General features: G+C 32.3%; 1 protein-coding gene across 1 annotated transcript in view; it reads left to right on the top strand.

The window, feature by feature from the left end:
• Window positions 1-26474, top strand: part of EPHA6 (EPH receptor A6) — an 893585-nt gene that overhangs the window by 64214 nt on the left and 802897 nt on the right. The window contains 1 exon segment of the mRNA XM_081062963.1: window positions 13611-13675. Within this exon segment, the coding sequence (XP_080919089.1) occupies window positions 13611-13675 (65 nt within the window).

A 26474-nucleotide genomic window follows, 5' to 3' on the forward strand; every position in this document is an offset into this window, starting at 1 on the left:
TGCTTTATTGCTCAAGATCCTGGTGATAAACACTTTGACAATTAGCCCTTAATGGCTTGTCTTCCCTACAGGGTAATGATGATAATGCCTGTTTTTCGTTTTGTTTTATTTTCTTCTTTATTTTTTTTCTGCCAACAATAAAGCATCCATCTGTCAGTCTTTTCTGTATACTGAAGCCTTGCTGCTCTTGGCACGGCTCACATGTGTAAATGTTTCATTTATGAATCATTCCTCCCCTTGACTCCTCTGCAGTACAGAAATATGCCACAAAAGATCAGCTGTCTTGCAGTTCATGTGCCTCTAAATCTGGAATCATATTTGCTCTGTCATTTCCTCAGTAATTTCCATTTCCAGGAGGAAGTTGTCCTACATAATTCTCATGAATTTATTTTTCAAACAATTATGCTAAAAGCTATTTAATGTGTAAGTGATAGAACTGGTTGTCTTAATATTTTATTTGTCGTCACATTTTTTTCCTGCCCATTTCCTTCGTTGTAGACTTCTGTTGCACAGGCAAATAAATCCTCAGTACAATTCAATTTAGCAATTCAGAAGACAACACACATTCTTTAGGCAGTCAACGATGTTGAAATTATGGTAAAAGGGTTAGAAAATTACATTTTTGCATAAAATATTATTTTGCAGCATCTCCTCAGATGTATATTATTTTATGAACAGATTATCTAGTTTGATGACCTGACAACCTTGTTTTATACGCAACTGACTATAAAGTCTAAGTGTTCATGAACAGTCTAGTTAACTGCTTTACAGAAGAGTTTTCAACTTGGCAACTTGAATCACCTTTTTTGAAGACTATAGGAGTTAAGAGTATGGTGAATATTTCTGAGTAGAATCGGCTGGAGAGAGAGGATGGTAGGAATCTAAGAAAACCACAGCATTGTCCTTAGATCTCTCTTGAGGACTTTAGTAGATAAATTAATAAGAGGAACTAAAAGGGCAAAGAAGAGACAATCATGACCCATCACACTATAATCAAAGTTGTGTTTGTCACTCTTATTTTTATATACTAGGCGAGGCTACCCTAGAAGAATGGCTAACAAAATCAGAGACTGTTGAGAGCCAGATTGGGATCATTACTAAGGTTTAGAGAATTACTTGGTTTAGAGCAGAACAACTCCAAACAATTAATAGGATAAGAATTACGACTTGGCCAAGTTTACTCAAACATGCAATACTAGAGACACATAACAAAAACCAGAAATTAAGTAGAAGAAGATATAATATAAAATGGGGTAATTTCTTTGGACATAAGTTGGAGTTTTATAAATTATCTTTCAGTATATTCCTGTGAGAAATTCCTTATTTGGTGTGATATTAGGTATGCTAGGAGAGAGTCCCAGGTTACTGTCACCTAAAGGATGCTATAATTCAAATTTTACTTGGATAAGTAAATAAATAATGCAAGAAGGAATGGGAGAAATGAGTATTCATAAGCATATTTGTGTGCTGTTTCAGTTCTGATGTTTTCTGGATATGATGGATGCTATCAGTGAGGCAGCAGAAAAGACAGGAGAACTTGAGCGCTGTGCTCTGTCAGAGATGGTGATAGATGTACAGGGTTTGGGCTGAGAGCAGGTAACCCGAGGGCATTTCTTGCGGAAAAAGGGGGTCAGGGTGGAGTTGAGAAGAGGACTCCAAAAGGTACATAAAATGTTTGTTTTTTCAGCATCGATTCTATGTTCAAAACAAATGGCTACTTTGATTATTTTTCCTGAAGACCACTTATTCCTTAACCATATTTCAGAAAGATCACATAAGAATAGCTTTTTGACCTTTTCCATTACAAACTAAGCATGATAGCCATAAATTTCATCCAGTGTCTTCCTCCTCAAAAGAGACTGCACTGATTTTTCAGTAGTTGGTTAGGAATGGTTTTCTCAAGACATGAGTTTCTTGCGCATGATCCTTTCTGTTCACTCCATTCATTCATTCATTTTATTCAAAACACACACACACACACACACACACACACACACACACACACACACCTGCCCCCACATACCCACATGCATACCCTGCCTGACCTTCAGTATCTCATATAATGTTGGCAGAACTAATTTTTAAATTAAAGTAATATTGATAAGTGTGCCTTAATTTGGCCAAAATTTCAATGAACAAAATAATATTGTCTTTTCAAAGTTAATATGTATTTTTTCAAAATTATGACAATGCAATTAAGATTTTTACCTGATATTTTTATTATTTCTGATGACGAAAGCTTGGATTAGAAAAATGCTTACTTCTGATAATATTTACCTCATTTTTTATTTTTATTTCCCACTCTAAGTAAAACTTCTGTCGCCTGACCAATTTAGTAGAAATTTCTTGAATTTAGTATTATTTTGGAGAGTATCCTCCAGGTAGAAAATTGTTTCCCTTCCTGCCTGTTGACTATTGGGATGCATTTCTACAGCCTATTCATTCCTTGGCATTTCCATGGAAACTGAGATAAGTGGGCCAATTACTGACAGTTTGATGGTGATGGTGGTGTGCTATTGGATGTCTGCCCTTCTGGAATAGCAATTTAATTCTACACAGTCTGCTACATAGCTGCAGCCTCTCCTAGGCTGTACCCTCTAAATAAGGGCATTCGAATCGTTCTGCTATTTTTACGTTTGAATAAACTATGGTATGTGGGTGGACACAAAAATCCTATCAGTGGGAGTGCAACTATGACACTAGGTACTCCTTGAGGTAGACATTGTATTTTATAAGCTTTCTAAACCCTGCCAATAGCTAATATGGTCTTAAATATAGCAGGGGTTCAATAAATGTTTGTTGAAATATATCAAAGTGTATTAACGTAAAATCAAGTAACATTTTTTGTGACTCCAAATGTCCTAATGAAACAAGTTAGAAATTATTTTCATTATGTGCATGTAAGTGTAATGGAGGAAAAAACCCACAACATTGTAGGGGAAAATACAAGGGGAAAAAATGATTCTCTTTCACTCATATAATTTTTTCTTAGATTCTAGTAAAATTCATTTTTTCCTTCTCAATGAAAAGCCACTGTTGTTTCTTTCTTATTTTTGTTTTTAATTAAAGTTTATTGGGGTGATAATTGTTAGTAAAGTTTCATAGATTTTAGGTGTACAATTCTGTATTACATCATCTATAAATCCCATTGTTTGTTCACCACCCAGAGTCAGTTCTCCTTCCATCACCATATATTTGATCCCCTTTACCCTCATCCACCACTCTCCTCCCCCCTTACCCTCTGGTAACCACTAAACTACTGTCTGTGTCTATGAGTTTTTGCTTCTTCATTTGTTTGTCTTGTTCTTTTGTTGTTTTCAGATTTATATCCCACATATCAGTGAAATGATACGGTTCTTTGCTTTTTCTGTCTGACTTATTTCGCTCAGCATAATAATCTCAAGATCCATCCATGTTGTCACAAATAGTACTATTTCATATTTTCTTATGGCAGAATAGTATTCCATTGTGTATGTACTCCACAATTTCTTTATCCAATCATCTATCAAAGCAAACTTTGGTTGTTTCCATGTCTTGGACACCGTAAATAAAGCTGCAGTGAACATTGGAGCACATATATCTTTATGGATACATGTTTCCAGATTTTGGGGGTAGATACGCAGGAGAAGAATGACGTATATATGGTCATATTGTAATTCTATTCTTGATTTTTTGAGGAACCTCCACACTGCCTTCCATAGCAGCTGCACCAATATGCATTCCCACCAACAGTGTATATAGGTTCCTTTTTCTCCACAGCCTCTTCAAGAGTTGTTATTTGTCTTGTTGATGATAGCCATTCTAACTGGTATGAGGTGATATCTCATTGTAGTTTTTATTTGCATTTCTCTGATGATTATTGATGTTGAACATTTTTTCATATGTCTGTTGGTCATTTGTATGTCTTCTTTGGAAAAATCCTCTGCATATTTTTAATTGGATTTTTTGTTGTTGTTGAGTTGTGTGAGTTCCTTATATATTTTGGATATTAGTCCCTTATTGGAGTAATTGTTTGCAAAAGTCTTCCCCATTTGGTTGGTTGACTCTTTATTTTGTTGATGGTTTTGTTTGCTGTGCAGAAGGTTTAGAGTTTGATATAGTCTCATTCATTTATTTTAGCTTTTACTTCCCTTGCCTTTGGAGTCAAATTCATAAAATGCCTTTTGAACCCAAGGTCCATAAGTTTCTTCTATGCATTTTGTTGTTTCAGGTCTTATGTTTAGGTCTTTGATCCATTTTGAGTTAATTTGGTAAGTAGTGACAGATAGCAGTCTAGTTTCCCTTTTTGCACGTGGCTTTCCAATTCTCCCAGCACCATTTATTGAAGAGGCTGTCTTTTTCTCCATTGGATGTTTTTGGCTTTTTTGTTGAAAATTATCTGTCCATATTTATGTGGTTTTATTTCTGGGTTCTCAGTTCTATTTCATTGGTCTGTGTGTCTGTTTTTCTGCCAGTACCATATTGTTTGGATTATTGTTGCCCTATCATACAAGTGGAAGTCAGGGAGTATGATACTGCCAGCATTGTTCTTTTTTCTTAGGATTGCTTTAGTTATTCGGAATTTTTCATGGTTCCACACAACTCTGGTGATTTTTTGTTCTATTTCTTTAAAAAATGCCATTGGGATTGCATTAAATCTGTATATTGCTTTGGGTAATATGGCTATTTTAACTATGTTGATTTGTCCAGTCCATGAACATGGAATATCTTTCCATTTCTTTGTGTCTTCAATTTTTTAAAAAATTATTTAAATAAATTAATATAATATAAATTTAAAAAAAAAGTCTTATAGTTTTCAGTATATAAGTCTTTCACATCCTTGGTTAAGTTTATTTCTAGGTATTTTAATGTTATTGTTGCAATTGCAAAGGGATTTGTTTTTTGTTTTGTTCAATTTATTTTTCTGAGATTTCATTACTAGTATATCGCAATGCAATGGACTTTTGATTTTATAGCCGGCAACTTGACTGTATTTGCTTATTGTTTCTAACAGTTTTTTGGTGGAGTCTAGGATTTTCTGTGTATAGCATCATGTCATCTGCAAACAGTGACAATTTGACTTCCTAATTCCCAATTCGGATGCCTTTTATTTCTTTCTCTTGCCTGATTGCTCTGGCTAGGACTTCCAACACTGTTGTTTCATTTTAAAGTAAGGATTTCAATTATGTCTATATTGTTAAAGACGAGATATTTTTTTAAATATTATTACTCAAAGTTAGAAAATGTACTGTGCAGTTTCACTACTTGACATTTGATAACTGACTTCTACAAATAAATTCCAAGGACTGGAAAAAAAAAGTAAAAAAATAAACTAAGGATTTCAAAAATATTTTTAGATTCTTCTTCCGTTACATATAACCGGTTTTGTAGTAAGGTGACCATTATATTGTAAATAAGACTTTCAAATAAGCAGCCGTAATGTCTTTTTACCAGAGCAATAATACCAATTGGTTAAATGAATTTAAAACCTTGAGTTTAGTAATATTCTTAAAAAATTGAAAAGTTTCAAAACCCATGGAAGACAAGTGAGAATTGTAAGAAAGAAAATAACTAGAAAGGCAAGAAGCATCTCTGATGCTGTTTAAGCAATGGAATGGAGATTCAACATTTTGGTCAAATTAGTATATACAATAAATGTTGTGAGTTTCTGTGTGAGATAAGAGAATCATTACATTTATTAAATTATTATAAGACTAGCAAATGTAAGGCTAAAGCCACATAGTCTTTTCTAAGTATAAACTCTGTGTGATTGAAACAAATGGAAATAGTACAGGTCCTAAATGAACTACTTAGCTTATCTGTAGATCAAAGTGCTGAAGATGTCAGATTGGAAGAATTACGTATTGCTGTTATTTAGGAACATGCCAAAATTTCCTTTCCTTTATTTATTTATTTATTTATTTATTTATTTAGTTAGTTATTAAACTCGACTGATAACAGAACAATTAGATGGGGAAAGCACACCTTGTGCAGGGACTCATGGATACGTCTTAATGACCTTGCTCAGATCACTATTGTTTAGTGACCTTGTGATGGATCAGATCCACACCTGAGTTCTCCTTGGGTCTCTGTGGTAAGCCCTCCTGTCTGAGGGAAGGCTTTAGAAATGAACATGTGGCTGAAGTAAGTAAAGCTGTGTGAAGCAGGATAATGCTGTAGAGGTTCTTAGAGCAAAATGGGAAGGTGTGGAGGTGAGGCTGAACACTACTAGTTTTATTTTTAATCAACTATTAACCATTCAGTATTTGGATGATGTTTTCAGGGGAAGTTCTTACTTTATGGTATATCTTGCCTTCTAAATAGTAAACTAAGTTGACTTTTTTTTTGCCCTTTTTCTCTATTTAAGGTGGTAGTGACAAAAAATAATTTCTGGTTATTATAGTTTGTTTTCCATCCGAACTAGAAAAGACTGATAGGTTTTCCAGGAGGGACAGAGACAGAAATATGACCATGCTTTCTGAAAAAAATATATTTTTAGTAGAGTAGGAAGCTGAAGGGTATGAGTTCAGAAGTTCTTGAATTGATTTTCTTTTCTTTTTTTTAATTAAATTTATTGGGGTGACAATTGTTAGTAAATTTACATAGATTTCAGGTGTACAATTCTGTATTACATCATCTGTAAATCCCATTGTGTGTTCACCACCCAGAGTCAGTTCTCCTTCCATCACCATATATTTGATCCCCCTTACCCTCATCTCCCACCCCCCACACCCTTACCCTCTGGTAACCACTAAACTATTGTCTGTGTCTATGAGTTTTTCTTTCTCATTTATTTGTCTTGTTCTTTTGTTGTTTTGGTTTATATACCACATGTCAGTGAAATCATATGGTTCTCTGCTTTTTCTGTCTGACTTATTTCATTTAGTATTATACTCTCAAGATCCATCCATGTTGTCACAAATGTTCCTATATCATCTTTTCTTACCGCCGAATAGTATTCCATGGTGTATATATACCACAACTTCTTTATCCATTCATCTATCGAAGGACATTTTGGTTGTGTCCATGTCTCGGCCACCGTAAACAAAGCTGCAATGAACATTGGAGTACACGTGTCTTAAACATTTAATTTTCTTTTCTAAGCTATACAACATAACTGTGTTCATATTATGTTATCTTTTAAGTAGGATTTCCAAACTCTCATGGTATAGCAATATTAATCATGAATGATACCTATATTAAAACCAAACAACAACAGAAATAAGAAAGCCACAACAAAGCAACGTGCTATAAAAGTATACCTAATGAACAAATATTGACCTGAGTTTTTAGATTAAAGTAGTTTCGTTATTTTTAAGAAGGAGTAATCCTCTCTGGAACATGTTGCCTTAAAAATAATACCAATATACAGAAGGACATACCACTGAAAAACATAATAATCTAACTATTTAAAGCAACATGTTTTATTTTTTAGGAATTAAATATTGATTCTTACTCTATGTGAGAGTAGATACCCATAGTTACAGATATGGAAGTAAAAGCTTTGATATTTGTCATTCAAAAATTATGTCAAAACTAGATTGATGTGGTAACCTGAATGTCATTTTAAATCAGGATCTAAACAAGATGACATTCAAATAGACTCCTGCTAAAATTTATGTATCTATATGTATATATACACACTTGTGTGCATGTTTGTTTATATATCTATACTATTAAGTATTCTCTGATTATATCTGGTCATGATGTCAGAAGTATAATACTCCCTTTGTTTGTTTACTAGGTGTTTAGAGCAATGGGAGGTGGTAGGGTGTGTTATAGTCAGTGGAACATGGAAATAACTATCAAAAGCCTCTACTTACTATGTTGTTATTAAGTGACTTAATAACTTACTTTACTTTTTTGGGCCTTTTTTGTAAAATGAAGGCTCTAAACTGAATGATTTTTATAAAGAAATGCCTTGCCCTTTTTTGTATGAAGCATATTGGAGGCAGTTCCCCAACTTGTGTTTGCTGTTGTCTGAACTTTTAAAGTAACCACAAGATGGCCTCAGGGTTTTCTGAAAATTAATTTGGGGAACGTATTCAATAATGTTGTAAAGATTTTGTTGGGTATCCGATGGACATGCGTCCTATTTGGGAGACCACCTCAGGGATACTGTGGATGCCTGATCATGGCATTGTACACCAGAAGCTAAACATCAATGAATGCCAACTATAATTTTATATGTATAATGTGATGGCTCGGTGTGAGGTCAGAGGGCTAGTGGATGGGGGGAGTGGGGTTCACAGTGTGAGGGATATAAATGATGAACGGCTAAGTATTACCTTGTCGTATACACCTGAAACTAATAAATTAAAAAATATATATTGATAACTCTTTAGACTTAATTCACGTTCTATAAACTTAAATTTTTAGAGTAAAAGTATCATAAAAGAATATGTTTGTTGATTTCTTATTTGTTTAATTTAAAAAAATTATATACAAGTAAAAATCTCATCCTTTTAAAATTGTACAGTTGGAATAAAGATGATCTATTCTATACTATATACCTATATGCTAATTGTTTTAAAACTAATATTCCTTAAATTTACTAAAAGTGATGTAGATAAAGACTTGATGAATTATTCAATGGCAAGATTAATATTGAGCTTTTTTAGTTTTGTTTTTAATTTATTGGGGTGACAGTGGTCAGCTAAACTACATAGGTTTCAAGGGTACAATTTTGTATTACATCAGCTATATCTCACATTGTGTGTTCACCACCCAGAGTCAGTTCTTCTTCCATCACCATATATTTGATCCCCTTTACCCTCTTCTACCATCCCCCTTCGATCATTTTGCTAAGCATCGAGCTTTTTAACCTTAGGTACTCATTACCCTCATATTTAATCTAGTACTATCAACCGTATCTTTATCATTTGATATCTTCCTTTAAAAATACAATGAAGTTTTCTTATAATATCCAAAATAATGAGTAAAGGGAGCACTAATAAATTAAGATATATTTTCAGGAACAGTCATAATGTGCTAGAAATATATTTCTAAAAGTTAATAGGAAAATTGCAGGTAGCTTTAAAAACACATTCCATGCATTATATTGCTTATTAAACAAAATAAACATATTTTCAAAACTTTATTTAGATACCACCAGTCTACCGCTATTTCTATTTGTTTTTGGGTTTATCCAATTTCTCGTTTATTATTATATGAATAAATTATATTTTCAAAGTACTCATTAAATAAATAATAGGTGTTAATCTTGCTCTATTTAAAAACATACCATTAAGTTCAAAATAAAAAAGTATTGACTTTTTACTGAAGTTAATGTTGTTATATATTTTTTTTCTCCTCCTTTTGTTTATAATATTTTTGTACTCTGGTAGGCACAAGATAAGTTTTGTGTAAAGCCAGCAGGAGGAGCTCTCACCTTACTGGGTTCAGTGCAAATGGTGTGCCTGAAAAATCTGAATTTGTGGGGGTTTTATATATGAAACGAATGATAAAATTTAAACATTTATCAAATGAAATAGTATTAAAAATTTCAAAGCCCTCAGTTTTATTTTAATATCAATTTATCATTCACTTGTCTGGAGTGCACATTTGAAATTTTACTTTTTAGGTGAATCTTTAAAAGGTATGATTGCAGCTTAATGAGGAAAATCAAGCAATTATGTAAATCTTGTTTCTTGAAGCTACTAAGAAACAAAAAAGAATCTTCTTAAAGATCTTCAGTGTTGTAGGCATATAGTATGTTCCTTTTTGTTTGTTTTGGAATGAATATACTTTATAGTTTACAAATTATATAAATATTGAGAACCAACCAGCCTAAATATGCCTAAATATTTCTAATTTTTTTTTAGAAAAAACTATATCACCTAATCAATTTGCCGTAATTTCTATATACAATTTATGAAAAAGCAATCTCTGTTGGTGGACTTCAATATACACTGGGGATTTTTTTAACACTCCATAAAAACCTAGATTTAAATGGCATGCTTTGTAGGTAATAACGATAAATTTTCTGTAGAAACCATTGGTGCGAAAAATAGGATAAAAACTTATGAAGATTTAGAATCAGCAAAAGAAATAGTAATGTTTCTCTCCATCTACAAAAATAAAACGAAAACAAATAACAATGTTTTATATTCAAAACTTTAAAAGGTAGAAAGAAAACAGTACTTTATAAAAAGGTTTAGATTTTAAATGTTTTTTTGAAGACATTGTAGCATCAATCTCCTTGGTGGAAATCCAAATCTATTACTTTGTGATTTCAAGAAAAATTACTTAAATTCTGAGACTCAGTTTTCTATCTGTAAATGTGTATTTAAAAAAACAAACAAACAAACAAAAAACAAATTCTAGGACAATGTGGAGATTACTTGAAGAAGAAAATATATAAAAAGTTCTTCCTACATTGCTTATGAATTAGTGTCATTATTTTACCAGCCTGCTAGGGAAATAATGATATATTCCAAAAATATAAATGTGCTAGATGACTAATATTTAGCTTTTGAGTGCCGTAAAGTTGATACTGGTATTACATACTTCTGAATTCTTTTCAGTAGTATATACCAAAAATAAAAAATAGCTTTAATTTGGTAATGAGATAAGCTTATAGTTTTGAATATTTGTTATAACAATATCATCAGCTTTTTTCTCTAATATGTCAAATTATTTTTGTTACACTGAAAGAACTCATATGCTAATATCATTTTGTATATTTGTGTGCATTTTTGTGTATATATATACATATATATATACACAACATAACATATATATGTGTATATATATATATATACATATATATACACAACATAACATATATATATATGTTACCTTCCCTACTGTACTTTCTGTCTGTTATTTCTAGGCTTATTAGAATTGTATGTTGATATGGAGAAAATGAAACTATAAAGAAAGGTTTTTCAAAAGCACTAGCCTTTTATGTCTCCTATTATCTTTTTGTAGCAGCCTTTGGAAATCTTTAGCTAAATATATTAATTCATTAGGATTAGAAAATGGTGTAGCCTAATTCGATCATTCCTTCTTCATGTATTAAATGAAATATTTCACACAAAAAATGAAATGTTACTTCATTAACTATTTATTTAAAAGTAGTTTACATAAAAAAGCAAAATAAATATTTTATTATTTCAGATTATTAACCAGTTTTTAAAATAATAGCATCCTTGTATGGTGGAAAGTTATCAGTAGGTATATTTTATCATCATGAAATTTGGGCATATTTAAAATATTTCAAGCCCTTATAGTCATTAACCTTGTATATGATCAAGTTATTTTTGTTTAGTTGAAGCCAATGAAAGTTGATTCTCTAATCCTTTTGACATGACCTTAGTGGACATTCATATCTTCCCTGTTTTCTGGTAAAAGAGCTATAAAATACCACCAGTGAAGTATGAAAAAAAAAAATGGAACTTGAATCTGATCAAGCCACTTAATATATCTGTTATTTTAAAGAAAATGCAGGAACTGGGGAAACACTGTTCAATGATATCTCATTAGGAAAATCTAGAATGTTGGACAAACAACCTGGTTTTATTCAGGTATATTTAATTTCCAGTAGTGAAAAAGGTAACTAGCTAGCCATTACGGAAGCACATATTAAAACAAGGAGATCCTGCTACACAACAGTTAAAATGCCTTAAACTGGACAATGCCATGTCCTGGTGAGGACGTGGAGCAGTTGGAAAATCATACATTCTGTTAATAAGAATGTAAAACTTCATAGCCATTTTGGAATGTAGTTTGACAGTTGCTTTCAATTTAAGCATTCTCTGTATAACCCAGTAATTCCTATTTACCGTAGAGAAATCAAGCATAGATTCCTAAAAAAAAACTGTAAATGAAAGTCTTTAGTAGCTTTATTTGTAATGTCCCAACTGAAAATAGCCCGCATGTGTATCAACTAGGGAATTCCATGCAGTAGAGTACTTTTCAGCAATAAAAAGAAACTTAACTGATACATGCAACAACATAGATGAGTCTCAAATGTATTATGACGATGTAAAAGAAACCAGGCTCTAAAAGCTACATGCTATATGATTTAATTCATTTGACATTGTGGGAAAGGCAAAACTATTAGGACAGAAATATATGATTTCTATCCTAATAGTTTTCATATTGCCCTGTTAAAAATCATATTGCAAGATGCTGGGTGGGGAAGGATTCACGATAAAGAATCACAAGGGAAATTTGGGGGGCGATGGAAATATTCTATAATTTTATCATGGATGTGGTTAGACGGATGTAGGGGTTTGTCACAATTCATAGAAATGTACACTTAAAATGGGTGAATTTTACTGTAAGTAAATAATACCTCTAACTCTAACTAAAAAAAGACAATAGGGGAACCTACAGATTATGAAGCACCTGTAAATGATTGTGAACTCACTGTAATGTATAGCACTAATTTAGATACTGATATTCTGTTAAAGTTGAGACAATAGGAATATTCAACATTGACTAGATATTTGATGACAGTAAGGCATTACTATTCATAGTAATGGATTAAGATATTGTAGTTATATTAAAAGGAATTTTTATCTTAGAAATACAAACTGAAATTTTTACAAATGAAATAATATGATTACTGGAATTTCCTTCAAAGAAATTTTGTGGTGGGAGAGTAGGTAAATAGGTGTAGATGAAATAATATTGGCCATAAGTTGGTAATTACTGAAGCTGAATGATGAATGCATGAGGGTACATTGTACTGTGTTGTCTTCATGTTAAAATATGTTTGAGAATTTTCCACAATAAAAATTAAGGAATTATAACTCAGTTTTACAAATGTATGTTTAATGAATAGATTTTAACAGCACTGAAAGAAAATTCTCCAACGAATAGAGTTTATTCCAGAAATTTCAGCATGGTTTCATATTGAAAAATCAGTCAAATGTATCACCACGATTCAAATTAGAAAAACCACATCTTTATTTCTTATTTCACATCTGCTGTTTAGTGTATACTAGAATCCTTCCAGTGGACACTAAACAGCAGATGTGAAATAACACACTCCCAATGGCATTTTTTAAAACTACAGATAAAAAACCCACTTTCTTAACTAGATGAAGAGTGAAACTCATGGTGAGAAACCAAAGCATTGTTTCTCAGAGTGTGGTCCACGGCCTGGCATCTGCAGGACTTGGCGGTGGTAGTTTATAAAAGTAAAGATCTCCTGAATCATGAGCCCTGTGCATTTACCTGATGGAAACACTAGAAGAGGGCAAGTGGGATAAAATATATGGTGATGGAAGGAGACTTGATTTTGGGTGAACCCACAATGCAATATATTGATATGTATTATAAAATTAGAATTAGAATTACCTCTGTAATTGTATTAACCAGTGTCATCCCAATAAATTTAATTTAAAAAGACATTAAAATGTTTTTCAATTACCTATTTCATTTAGCATGGTTAAACATAAATTACATATTTTAAAATTGACTTATAAGCACCTCGTGCAGTTTATCATTACTTATTATTCATAATGGTATACACAAATCATTTAAAGTAAGTAATTCAAGTTATTGAAGCTAATGCAATGAATAGTAGTAAGGGTAGTTGACATAACTTTGATAAATAACTGATATATTTTTATATCAATTGTGATATTTATGCAACTTTTTTATTTATTTAATTTCAGTTGTGTTGCTTGATACAACAACTGTGCTGGGAGAGCTAGGATGGAAAACATATCCGTTAAATGGGGTAAGTTTAAATAGCTTTCTAAAATAGATTTTTGTTGTTGTTGTTAGGTGTTTAGGGTCTGTTATAATAGCTGAAGGAATGGTGGATTTTTTATTCTATGTGGTATGCCTTTTCACATATAACTTAAATCCCATAGGAAAGATTAAATACAATGAGAACAGGCAATCAATGGGAATAACATGTAAATATCTTTGCTTTCTTCTAAATTAGTAGTGTTCTTTAATATAGTATTTATATATAGTAATATTAGTGTATCTCTCATATAAATATTTTCTTTAAAAATAAATTTGCATGTTTATATTCAAGATAATTTTCTGTATATATGTAATTAAATTTGGTATCCAGTGAGTGTGCATAAACAAATTTTAGATTATCATAAGTAGATTTTACAGTTACTATCAATTTGGTTTTTATTAGAAACTCTGAGCCTACTAAAGCATTATGTGTTTTTGAAGTTGGCAAAAAAATGCATTATGGTTAGTTTTTTTTTGTTTGTTTTTTGTGTGTTTTTTCTTTTGCTGGGAGTACTTGCTTTTGAAAGGCTTATAAGGATGTGTAATTTACAAAGTACAGTTATTCAGGTACTGACATCATTTTAGCTATGATTAGCCTTGATTTTACATGTGTTTTTATATATTTTGCATCATTTTCACATTACAATGTATTTCTGCTTTTTTTTTTTTTTTTCCAAGTTAAAATAAAGGGTGGTTTGTGAAGCTTTTTACTTTGGTTTTTGTCTACCTAAACAAAATCTTCTATAATGGAGGTAGTTAAATATTTTCAGATATAGTTGGGTTAGCTTTTTTCCTTTTCTTAGAAATTGTATTTTTCTTATTCATCATATTCTTAATTGATATTTTTAAATTTCTTCTTCCATTATATCTACAAATTTAAATCTGAAAGACAACCCAGATTTTATTTTTTAAAATCATTCAAATATTGCTATTTGAATTTGACCTTTTATATTAATAGTTATTTAAGTTATTCATGTTAAACGTGTGTATTCTAATCTAAAAATTCCTATGAAGTGTCAGATCTTCCTGTCTTTGTTTAACAGGCTATTTGGTTTCTTTCTCGTTTTTTTTTTAAGATGTTTGTTTTGTAGACTGGTTTTGTTTTTCCTGAAATTTTTATTTTACTCAAACCATTCATGAGAAATACATGTTTTAAAACTAAGATTATGCTTTAACATTCATTATCTTATTTCCATTGAAACAAATAAACACCAGTATTTGTTGAGTGTATTATGCCACATTTATCACAGCTACTTTCAAGAAGTGAATGAAATTCTTTTTCCTAGAATCCCTTCTAAGATAATACATATCTCCTTTTCTCAGGATGCTGAGTAACGTATAAGAACTTACAAATAATTTACAAGCCCTAATTTTCCATTTTCTGGAAAAAACAAAAAATATTAGAGATCATGTTATCACTGTCCTCATACTGTAATAGCGAAAGAATCATGTGAGGAACAGAAGGATTTATGCCCCTGCTCTAGTGATTGTGGGAGGCCTGATCAGGCTGCATTTCAGAGAAAACTGATAACAAGGCTACCCAAGGACTTACAGATTTGCAAATAAACTTACTGTTATCATTCTTGTGATGATTTTATCATAGTGTTATGAAATGGGGAATTTTTTACTACTTTTGTTGTATTAGTTACAGAGACAGTGGGCAGAATTGTCTAAAAAGCAACTTTTACCTCATGGTTTTCAATTTGCCAGACACTTTACTAAGAATTTTACATTTTCACAGTGGCTCTATAGTGAATGATGGGCTCTAATTCAAAATAAGCTATTTCTGACTGTCAAGCTTGTATCTTTATCATGGCACTGCTAACAGAGAGGAACATTGGAAACTTCATGAAAGGGCATTTACTAATGTGTGACATCTATGTAATTGATTTAGATGTCTCCCCCCACTTGATAAATAAATTGCTAGACTGAGATGCACATTTTGGATGTCAGCCACGCATTAGCTGGAAGAAAAAGAGAAAGAAGAGGGGAAGGAGACTACAATAGAAAAGAAATATGATAGAATAAGGTGGAAAAGGAAAAGATGGTTAAAATCTATTGAGTATTTACCATGTGCTAGGTTTTGTTCAAAGCACATTATTCACATCCGTCCCATAACTCAAGTACAATTTATCCCAACTGAAAGATGTGGAAATTGAGACTAAGGCATATTAAATAAATTTTACAAGGTCACAGAGCTGGGAAGTAGTACAGCAAAATTCTAAGCCAAATATATCCTATTTTTGACACTTATGAGTGGTCATATAGCTAGGTGCTTTTTATTTCTTCTGAAATTCTACCATATAATGACAAAGGCCAATATGGTCAGTATATAGACTTCAGAAGGAAAAACAACACATAGATTTAGGCATAAAAAGTAAATTGAATACTCAATTACCTTGGAATATCACTGTTGGAATAGCCTATATTACTTTTAGATTTCCCCCCAAATAATAATGCATAAATGGTAAGTGTCAGCAGTGGGAATACTTGAAAATAGAAGTGCATGAACATATTTTATGATAGATAGATCACATAAGTACATTTTAAGGAAAATATGCAACTTAAATTTCTCTTTTAATGAAGAGGACAGCTTCCTGACAATAAATGGAGTCTTACTTAATGCTATTTATGGGTTAAAACAAGGAAGGAAATAGTAAGAATGAAGAACTTTGAAAAAAAGGCTGCTATTAATAAATACTGCAAGAATGAAAGTCATATAGGTATTAATACTGGTTAAATCATTTAAAATCTATGGAAACTGTTTATCAGTTTATTACATTTAAACCAGCATGTATTTCTGTATAATAAAGTTGTAGTTATATTTATTTGAAATTGTGTATTTTTTTCAGGTTCTCAGGTTTATTGAGCCATGCTAACTTGAATGGCCATATTTACTCATTTGAATTGCCTTTTTTTCAGGGACACTAATTCAGTTGGTTTTAGAAATATGTCATGGGTAGAAAAGACAACTAGATGATATATTTGTCCATTTTATGATATAAAGTACACTTGGCATTAGTCTAAATAAAATATTGCCTTTGATCTTTTTAATTGATACAATTTTCTTTTTATAAAGAATAGAACTGAAATGTTTTTGAAATTATATAAAGTACTACATAAAATATAAGTGATTTATAGATTTTTAAATTTTACTTAAAATAGCCATTTCATCAGTGGTGTCATGCTGATAGAGTTACAGGAGCAGGCATTCACAGCAAGCCTGTGAACAAAACCATCATTGATTATTGGAGTAGCAGGTGATCACCTCTGGTTAGAGAATATGTAAAGTAGATGAGTAGTCTTGAGCAAATACCTTTTTAGGTTTACAAACATGAAAAGAAAATATATTTTCTGAAATGCTTACTTGTTAAGTCATTTGCACCAACATTTAAAATATATTTTCTTTTCAGCAATGTCCAGATTTCAGTTTAACAATCTTCTATTATCTGTACTTTGTTCCAAGTAACCTTTTAGAGTGCTTAAAACAGCTACCTTAAAAGAGTCTTCTTGCAGTATAGAGATAATTCCACACATCACAAGTCCAAAAAAAGTGTCTTCAGTTAATTTGAATAATATTTTGTGAAATAATAATACAAGGAAGGATTAATTGTGATCAGGGAAAATTGGTAGTAGGATATAATGTATCAGCTCTTTCTTATGAACAGTGAAGGATTCACATACAGGCTGGAAGAGAGGCTAGAAATCACCTTTTCAGCGAAGGAAATGGCTTGAGGAAAAGCACAGAATTCTTAAATGTGTGCATTGTTTTGGAATGATGAGAATCATTTGTGTGGCTAGAGTGGAAGGATGTTGTGGGAAATCAGACTGTGACATAAGCTAAGCCACATTGTGGAAGACTTGGAATTTCAATGTCTCAATTGATCTAGTTGGTTATATCTCAGCCCCAGTAAGTAAAAGGAAAAACTTTCTGGATTCATTTAAATAGACAAAAATTATTGATGCTCTCTTTTATTTAAGGCAGTAATATAGACCCTTGGAAATGAAAGATGCCTTGGAAACTAGATGGGGTGTTCAAAATGTAGATGATATGACATTACAGTCATGTATCACTAAATGACAGGGATATGTTCTGAGAAATGCTTCATTAGGCAATTTGGTCGTCGTGCAAACATCAGAGTGCACTCACACACACCTAGGTGGTACAGCCCACCACACACCTAGGAGGTAAGGTATAGCATATTGCTCCTGCACTACAAGCCCGTACGGCATATGACTGTATTGAATACTATAGGCAGTTGTAACACGGTAAGTATTTGCGGAAAATGGAAAATGTATAGTAAAATACTGTATAAAAAATAAAAAATGCTACACCTATATAGGGCACTTAGTATAAATGGAGCCTCCAGGACTGGAAATTGCTCTGGATGGGTTAGTGATGAGGCTGAGTGACTGTGAAGGCCTACACTGCTGTAGACTTTATAAACACTGTCCCACAAGCCCTCGCTCTGCTTCCTTCCACAGGGTCAGATATAGCACTGCAGCTGTTAATGCTGCTCCATGAACAGAGATGTGGGCTGGATTGATAGGAAATATCCAGAAGAAAGTGACTAATGCGTATATCACCATAATAGTGACTGTCAGGAGGGAGTGAAAGGTGGCCTGAGGATCAGCAGGAATAAAAAATGGAGATGGAGAGAAAAAGGAACACAGGGGATTGTCGTGGCAACGTGGTTTTGGCTACTGCATGTTGGAGCAGTTATCAGATTAAGGAACTCTGTGGTATTCATAAAAAATAGGTTTATATAAAAGCATAAGAAAAAAACAGCTTCACGTAGGGTAGGAATAGAATTGAGGACTCAGTATTTTGACTTTGGAAATTTTTTTTTTTGGTTCCATAGACCGGATCTGACACAAAGGCCTCTCTCTGGCATTGAATTGATGGAAGAAATAAAACTTGTCTATGCTTTACATCATTACAACCTAAAAGTCTTTTCAAAGCACAGGGGCAGGCTGGCTGCACACTACCACAGAAAGCTGTTATTAAAGTGTCAGTGGCACTTAATACTTGTTAAGGAAGCTCGTATATATTCTTGTACAGGATCTCATGTCCTCAACAAAGAAGTTATAGCAGTGTACACTGAAGATCATCAAGGTATGTCTGGGAGGGCTGTAGCACCCTCTGAATATGTAGCACTGAGAGGACAGGCTCCTCTGTGCTGAAACAAGTCAGTGGCTGACTGATTGGGATGTAATCTGTGCACTCAAAATTGAGGTGTTGTGATGAGAGGGGAATCTATTGCCAAGCCCCACAGATATTGGACCCATCAGAAAAGGAAAAAATTCCTCCTAACCACATATTCTTCCATTACATACAGAAAATTCTTCTCTGTTATAATCTGTGGAACTCCTATTGTATACGCAGTCTACAGTTGAACAAAATGCCGTGATGTGGCATATGACTATAGTGATATATTGAGAAATTGAATAATCATGTCTGTATAGAGATTGAAGCTTGGTTTTAGAAAAGAATGAACACATCACAGGATTTGGGTCATAATTCTTTTTAAAAAAAATTAAAGTTGACATTCAATAATGTATTAGTTTCAGGTGTACAACATAGTGGTTATACCTTTATATAATTTATAAATCCTGATCCCACGTGATTAATCTAGTATCCACCTAGCACTATACATTGTTATTACAATATTTTTGACTATATTTCCTATGCTGTACTTTACATCCCCATGACTATTTTGTAACTACCAATTTGTGCTTCGTAATCCCTTCACCTTTTTCACCCACTTCCCTAACCCTTCTCCTCTCTGGCAACTATCAATTTATTCTCTGTGTCTATGTGTCTGTTTCTATTTTATTAGTTTATTTTGTTCTTTAGATTCCACATATGAGATAATATAGTATTTGTCTTTCTCTGTTTGACTTACTTCACTCAGCATAATACCCATTAGGTCCCTCATGTTGCAAATCCTAAGATTTTATTCTATTTTTATGGCCAAGTAATATCCCATTGTATGTATGAACCACTTCTTGTTTATCTAATTGAATATTGATGGGCACATAGATTGCAAATCTGACAGGTATGAAATGATATCTCATTGTGGTTTTAATTTGCATTTCTTTGATGATTAGTGACATTGATCGTCTTTTTTTATGTCTATTAGTAACTTTATGGCTTCCTTGGAGAAATATCTATTCAGGTACTCTACCCACTTTTTTATTGGATTGTCAGTTTTTTGGTGTTGAGTTGTGTGAGTTCTTTATAAACTTTGGATATTAATCCTTGTTGGATATATCGTTGGCAAATATCTTCTCCCATTCAATAGGAGAAGTTTGGCTTTTCATTTTTTATGATGGTTTTCATTGCTGTTCAATAAGTTTTAGTTTGATATCCCATTTGTTCATTTATTTTTTTCTTTTGTTTACCTTGCTTGAGGAGATATATAAAAAAAAATACCACTAAAAGCAATATAAGAGAGTTTACTTGCCTATGTATTCTTCTAGGAGCTTTATGGTTTCTAGTCCTACATTTACATATTTAATCCATTTTGAGTTTATTCTGACATATGATGTAAGAAGGTGGTCTAGTTTCATTTTTTTGCATGTATCTGTCCAGTTTTCCCAACACCATCTATCCCATTTATCCCAGTGTAAATTCTTGCTTTCATTGTCATGGATTAAGTGACCATTGTAGGCATGGATTTGTTTCTGGGCTCTTTATTCTCTGCCACTTATCTATGTGTCTGTTTCTATGCCCAAATCATGCTGTTTTGATTACTATGACCTTGTAGTGTAGCTTGATATTAGGTAGCATGATACTTCGAGTTTTGTTCTTCATTTTCAGGATTGTTGTGGCTATGTGGGATCTTTTTATAGTTCCATATAAATTTTAGGATTATTTGTTTCAGTTCTGTGAAAAATGCCATTGGTATTTTGATAGAGATTTCATTACATCTATATAGATAGCCTCAGGTAGTATGGACATTTTAATGATGTCATTTTTTTTCTTTCTACGAGCATGCTATATGCTTCCCATTATTTATATCTTCTTCAAATTTTTTCAATGTCTTACAGTTTTCTGATTACAGGTCTTTTACTTCCTTGGTGAAATTTATCCCTAGGTCTTTCTTTCTTCCCTTTTTTTATGCAATGGTAAATGGGATTGTTTTCTTAATATTTATTTCTGATAATTTGGTATTGGTGTATAAAAATGCAACTAATTTCTAAATATTAACTTTGAATCCTGTTACATTAGAATTAATTTTTCAGTTTTAATAGTTTTTTGAACTTTAGGGTTTTCTATGTATAGATTTTCACAATTTTTTTTGATTCATAGCATTATTTTTAGCAAAAAAAGTGAAAGATTTTCCTGTCTCATATTTTTTTTAATTCTCCTCTTTTGGCAACTAGTAGGTACTTAAATTTGAAAAGCTCAATTTTAATGTATGCATGGTAAATCTATGCATGTTACAAAGTCATAGTGGACATCGATATAAGCATGCCAATATTCAAAACCAAGTCTTCTTTTCAATAGTGAAGTACACTTTAAAAAACATTGAGAGAAAACTGGATGTTAGGAGAAAAAATGTGCTATTGGATATTAGGACGCATTTTATGTAATCACTACAATTAGAATTTGAAAAATTTAGTGTTTTCCAGATGCCAAATACTGGTTTTAAATAGGGTGTTATTAAATGTATATTATGCATGCTTTGACTTAGATGATTATTAGGGTTTGAATAATGCAAGATCATAAAAAATACATTATTTTATCTTTTAAACGTAGTGAATTGGTATTAGGAAATTTACCCAGAGATATTTAAGAAAATAAGGATATAATTCATTCATGTCTAAATAAAGGCTTTTAGTGTATATTGTGTATGCGATTACTAATTGTTTAATTAAATACTAACATTTAATTTAGATTTAAAATATTATATTCATTATTAATTTAATAGTGATTTTTATAACGAAAACCTAATGACTTTTATAATAAAAGAGGCCTACATTGTAAGTAAACTGAGTAGAAAGATACTTGATTCCATAAGTCACAGCCCATCATTTCTCAATATCATTATTCCGAAGTTGAAACATTAAATATTTATGATAGAGAATGGAACATCTACTAATAATTAATTTCTATTACCGTATTATAAATTATGTGTTTCATATTGTAAGAACCACTTTATCCTAGTAACAGACTTCAGTACTGCATTTTGATTCATTTTATAACACATTAAAAGTATCTAAAACTACATGTATGGGTTTCATTTCTGAAAATACAAAGCTTAATGGTTAATTTTTGGTAAAAATGGATTACTTGAATTATTTTCAAAATTGATATCTAAATAGTTTTTCTTCAGAGAAACTTTATAACCTATGTGGTAGTTTTCTAAATATCCATCATGTTAATTTCAATCATATTGTTTCACATTTCAAAGAAACTGCTTTTCAGTTTAGGAAGTTTCTATTGTCATATTCTGAAACTCAGAGATTCTTTCCTCAGTCATGCCCAGTCTACTAGTAATGAGTCCATCAAAGGCATTCGTTCTTCATTTGTGTTACATTGTTCTTGATGTCTAGCTTTTCTTTTTGATTCTTTCTTAGGATTTCTATCTCTCTGCTTACATTATACATCTGTTTTTGCATGTTGTCTACTTTATCCATTAAAATCCTTGGCATGTTAATCATAGTTTGTTTGTTTTTTTAAATCCTTATCTGATAATTCCAACATTCCTGCCACATTTGACTCTGGTTCTACAGCACCTTCAGACTGTTTTATGCCATTTAGTACACATTGTAATTTTTTTTTATTCAAAAATGGACATGATATCTGGGTAAAACAAACTGTGGTAAATAAATAGTCCTTTAATAATGCAGTGAGCAAGACAGGTAGGGGTAAGGAAAGTGTTCTGTAGTTGTATGATTAGGTCTCAGTCTTTTGGTGAGTCTGTGCTTCCGGAATGTGAACTTCACCAATGTTCACATTTCTTTTCTCCAATGAGGTGGGACAGGATGGCTAGAGGGAGCTGGAATTGGGTATTTCCCTCCCCCTACATGGAAGACTAGAGCTGGTTGGAGCTGGGTATTTTCCTTCCCTCAAGTAGGTTAGGTTCTGATAAAATATTAATAGTTTTTTCTGTGAGGATGCCTTGTTAAGAACAGAAAGCCCTGACATATTTCAAAGTGGTTCCCTTACATTTTCTACTGTCATAGACATCATATAATTAGCTGAAACATTTGTTTTAAACAGTTTTGCAAATTATGATTTTACTCAATTTTCTTTAACCTTCTGTTTTTGTACAATTAACTGAATATTTTTGCTTGCTCTTCATTTCAATCACTATCAGTAGCAGTTGACTTTATTTTCAAGTTCATTTAATCTAAAAAAATGAATCAAGCTTGCATGATTTAGTTTGCATGACATCGCTTTTATTCTTTACGAATCAATAAAGGAAGACTTCAGAGGTCTCCTGTGGAGTGCAGGTTGAGTAGTAGACTATAACACTCCCAGGAGCTCTTGGACATTTAGTTCCACATAATTTGGCTTCACAGGACACCTAATGTCAATTTCTGCCCCAGAATATTCAAATTATGAATGTGTCACGGGTCCACAATAAGAACTGTGCTTAAGCATTTTACATGTTCTTTCATTTAATCCTAGGAATAATCTATATGAAGTAATTACTATTAACACCATTTTATAGATGTAAAAAACTGAATTCAAGAAAAGTTCCATAACCTGCCCAGGTTGTGGTGACAGTAACTACAGGAGCTGGTATTAAAATTGGGTCATCTCAATCCCAAAGCCAGGATTTTTAGCCAGTCAGTGTACTTATAACTATGGACTGATCTTTAACGTTGTAATTGATGTGGTGAAGATGTAAAATGGCCAACAGGTTGTTCAAATGCAGCCTTAATGTGGTTACCATTATGTTAGAATGATAAATTTTGTGTTAAAAAATATGTAGTTATTGCAAAGTGCTGAAAATATTTTCATCTTTGAAGACCAAAAGTTATCCCAAAGCTAATGGTGGTTAATTATTAAGCACAAATGCTTAGTCAGTGGCTAAGAAAATTTTATGCATGTTTAGATTGTTTTGATACTTATTTTTTCTCTTAGAAAGGAAGTAAAGAAATATTCTTTTAGCGTATTTTTCCTGGGTTTATTTTTTCCCCTCATTTTTAATAACTGTCTTAATATATATGTGTGCTACTGACTGTAAGCTAATTAAGTGCAAAGTATGGAGTAGTACAATCCAAAAAATACCCTTATGAAAATAAGTGTACTAAAAATGTTAGAGTGTTTGTTATTCTCACACCATCTTCTAAGTAAATTGACTAGGAGGCTATGTTGTAGTTAGGGCCCTGATGCCCTATTTCCTCAACCATATCTTACTGGGACAAAGGTGGACACCTGATTGTAAGACATCCAGCTCATTGCTGACCAGCTACCTGTCACCCCTAAGATATGATTTTCATACACAGCTACGCTGGTCAGATTCCTCTTTAGGAAATCAAGATTTCTAAGAGCCCAGGGGAATTAGCAATCAGAAACTTTTGCCATAAAAATACACTGAAAGATACACGGAAAATGATTACAGCAGAGGGACTTTAAAAAACCAAAGTCATATGCAAATAAAAGTTTTAAAAGAGCAGGTAAAAAAGCAACCAGTTAGTAGTATGAAGAAAACATAGCACATGCAGAGATAAAGCGATAAGGAAAGGAAAGATTAGGATAGTCAGTACTTTTAGAGCTTACCAGCTTGCTGCTGAACCTCCAGATCAGTTATTAGGTATTCTATTTTTTTAATTAAAGTTTATTGGGGTGACAATGGATAGTAAAGTTACATAGGTTTCAAGTGTATAATTCTGTATTACATCATATCTATATCATATTGTGTGTTCACCACTCTGATTCAGTTCTCCTTCCATCACCATAGGTTTGATCCCATTTACCCTTACTGCTACCCGTTTCCCCAATTATCCTCTGGTAACCACTAAACTACTGTCTGTGTCTATAAGTTTTTGTTTGCTTTATTTGTTTGTCTTTATTTGTTTGTCTTGTTCCTTTGTTGCTTTCAGTTTTATATCCTACATATTAGTGAAATCATACAGTTCTCGACTTTTTCTGTCTGATTTATTTCGCTCAGCATAATAATCTCAAGATTCATCCATGTTGTTGTAAACGTTCCTATTTCATCTTTTCTTACCGCCAAATAGTATTCCATTGTGTATATATACCACAACTTCTTTATCCATTCATCTATCGAAGGACATTTTGGTTGTTTCCATGTCTTGGCCACGGTAAATAAAGCTGCAATGAACATTGGAGCACACATGTCTTTATGGATAAATGGTATCAGATTTTTTGGGTAGATACCCAGGAGAGGGATTGCTGGGTCATATGGTAATTCTATTTGTAATTTTTTGAGGAACCTCCACACTGCCTTCCATAGCGCTGCACCAGTCTGCATTCCCACCAACAGTGTATGAGGGTTCCTTTTTCTCCACAGCCTCTCCAACACTTGTTACTATTTGTCTTGTTGATGATAGCCATTCTAACAGGTATTCTTAAAATGGATTCCCTTTAGCTGAGCTGCCAAATTGTAAAGGCAGATTGTAAACATCGTCGTCATCGTCGTCATTATCATCATCATCATCATAACAGTGATGCAGATTATAAACCTAATGATGATGAGGAGGATGATGATGATGATGATGATGATGGAAAAAGTAAGAGAAGGCAGTGCAATGCTGATCCTATTTTGAGGCACACAAGGAAATATGGAAAGCCAAAGAAGATAGATTTCCTAAAGGAGAACATAGGAACATAAGTCATCCAGAGCTACAGGCCTCTTTTATCAACTCACACACGGGTAAATGACCTCCCCAGAATGCAGGCAGTGTGAGGAAACAGCTGAATGACTAACCATAGTTATTAGAGGCCATGCATTTAAAAATATTTAATAATTTAACACATGAGCAACTATGATTTGTGGCAATTCTCTCTGCTACACTATCTCAGAATATTCCTTCCTTTATAGAATCTTCTGCTAAATAAATAAATAATTAAATATATGTCTGCTTTATTTTTCACCAGTTGAAAGAACATGTGTTGGATAATAATGAAGTTAATTCTATGGTAAGGAAGAGAAGTAAGAGAAAAGCAGGGAACAAAGATTTAAGAAATCAGATGTAAAGTATTTACAGATGTCTGTGAATATGTAATTAGCTTCATATTCTCTGAGCCACTGAAAAATATGTATGCACTTCATTGTATGCACCCTCTGCTGTTATTTAATGTATTGTCTTGGATGGTGTCCTCCCACAAGCATGTGTTTTTGAAAGGTAGAGGTTTATAGGTTTCCTTAAGCCAATTACCCTTGATTTACATAAATCAATTACCCTTCATTTAATCTCTTTATTTTTTACAATGTTACTTATAAAGGTTTAAGTTCCAGTCTCCTATTTTCAAGAGAAGGTTCTAATTTGTTCTTTGAAAATGAACTCACATATTATATAATCTAAGCTAAGATATTGGTTTCATCAGAAAATTCTAATTTTTTTAACTAGAGTCATTAAAAATATTTATAAACCATTTCATTTATAAATGAAACATTCTACATTGAAACCCAAAGCAAGCACATACAAATGCCAAATTATCTTATGAAACTCTAAGTAATTTTTAGTCAAATACTTAATTAGATGAAATATGGAGGAGGGTGCCAAAACAATGTATACACATTTTAAGAAAGGAAAAAAAGTATTAAAATTGTGATACAATGAACGACACTAGCATTCAT

Source organism: Rhinolophus hipposideros (genome assembly GCF_964194185.1).
Source record: "Rhinolophus hipposideros genome assembly, chromosome: 2".
NCBI lineage: Eukaryota > Metazoa > Chordata > Mammalia > Chiroptera > Rhinolophidae > Rhinolophus > Rhinolophus hipposideros.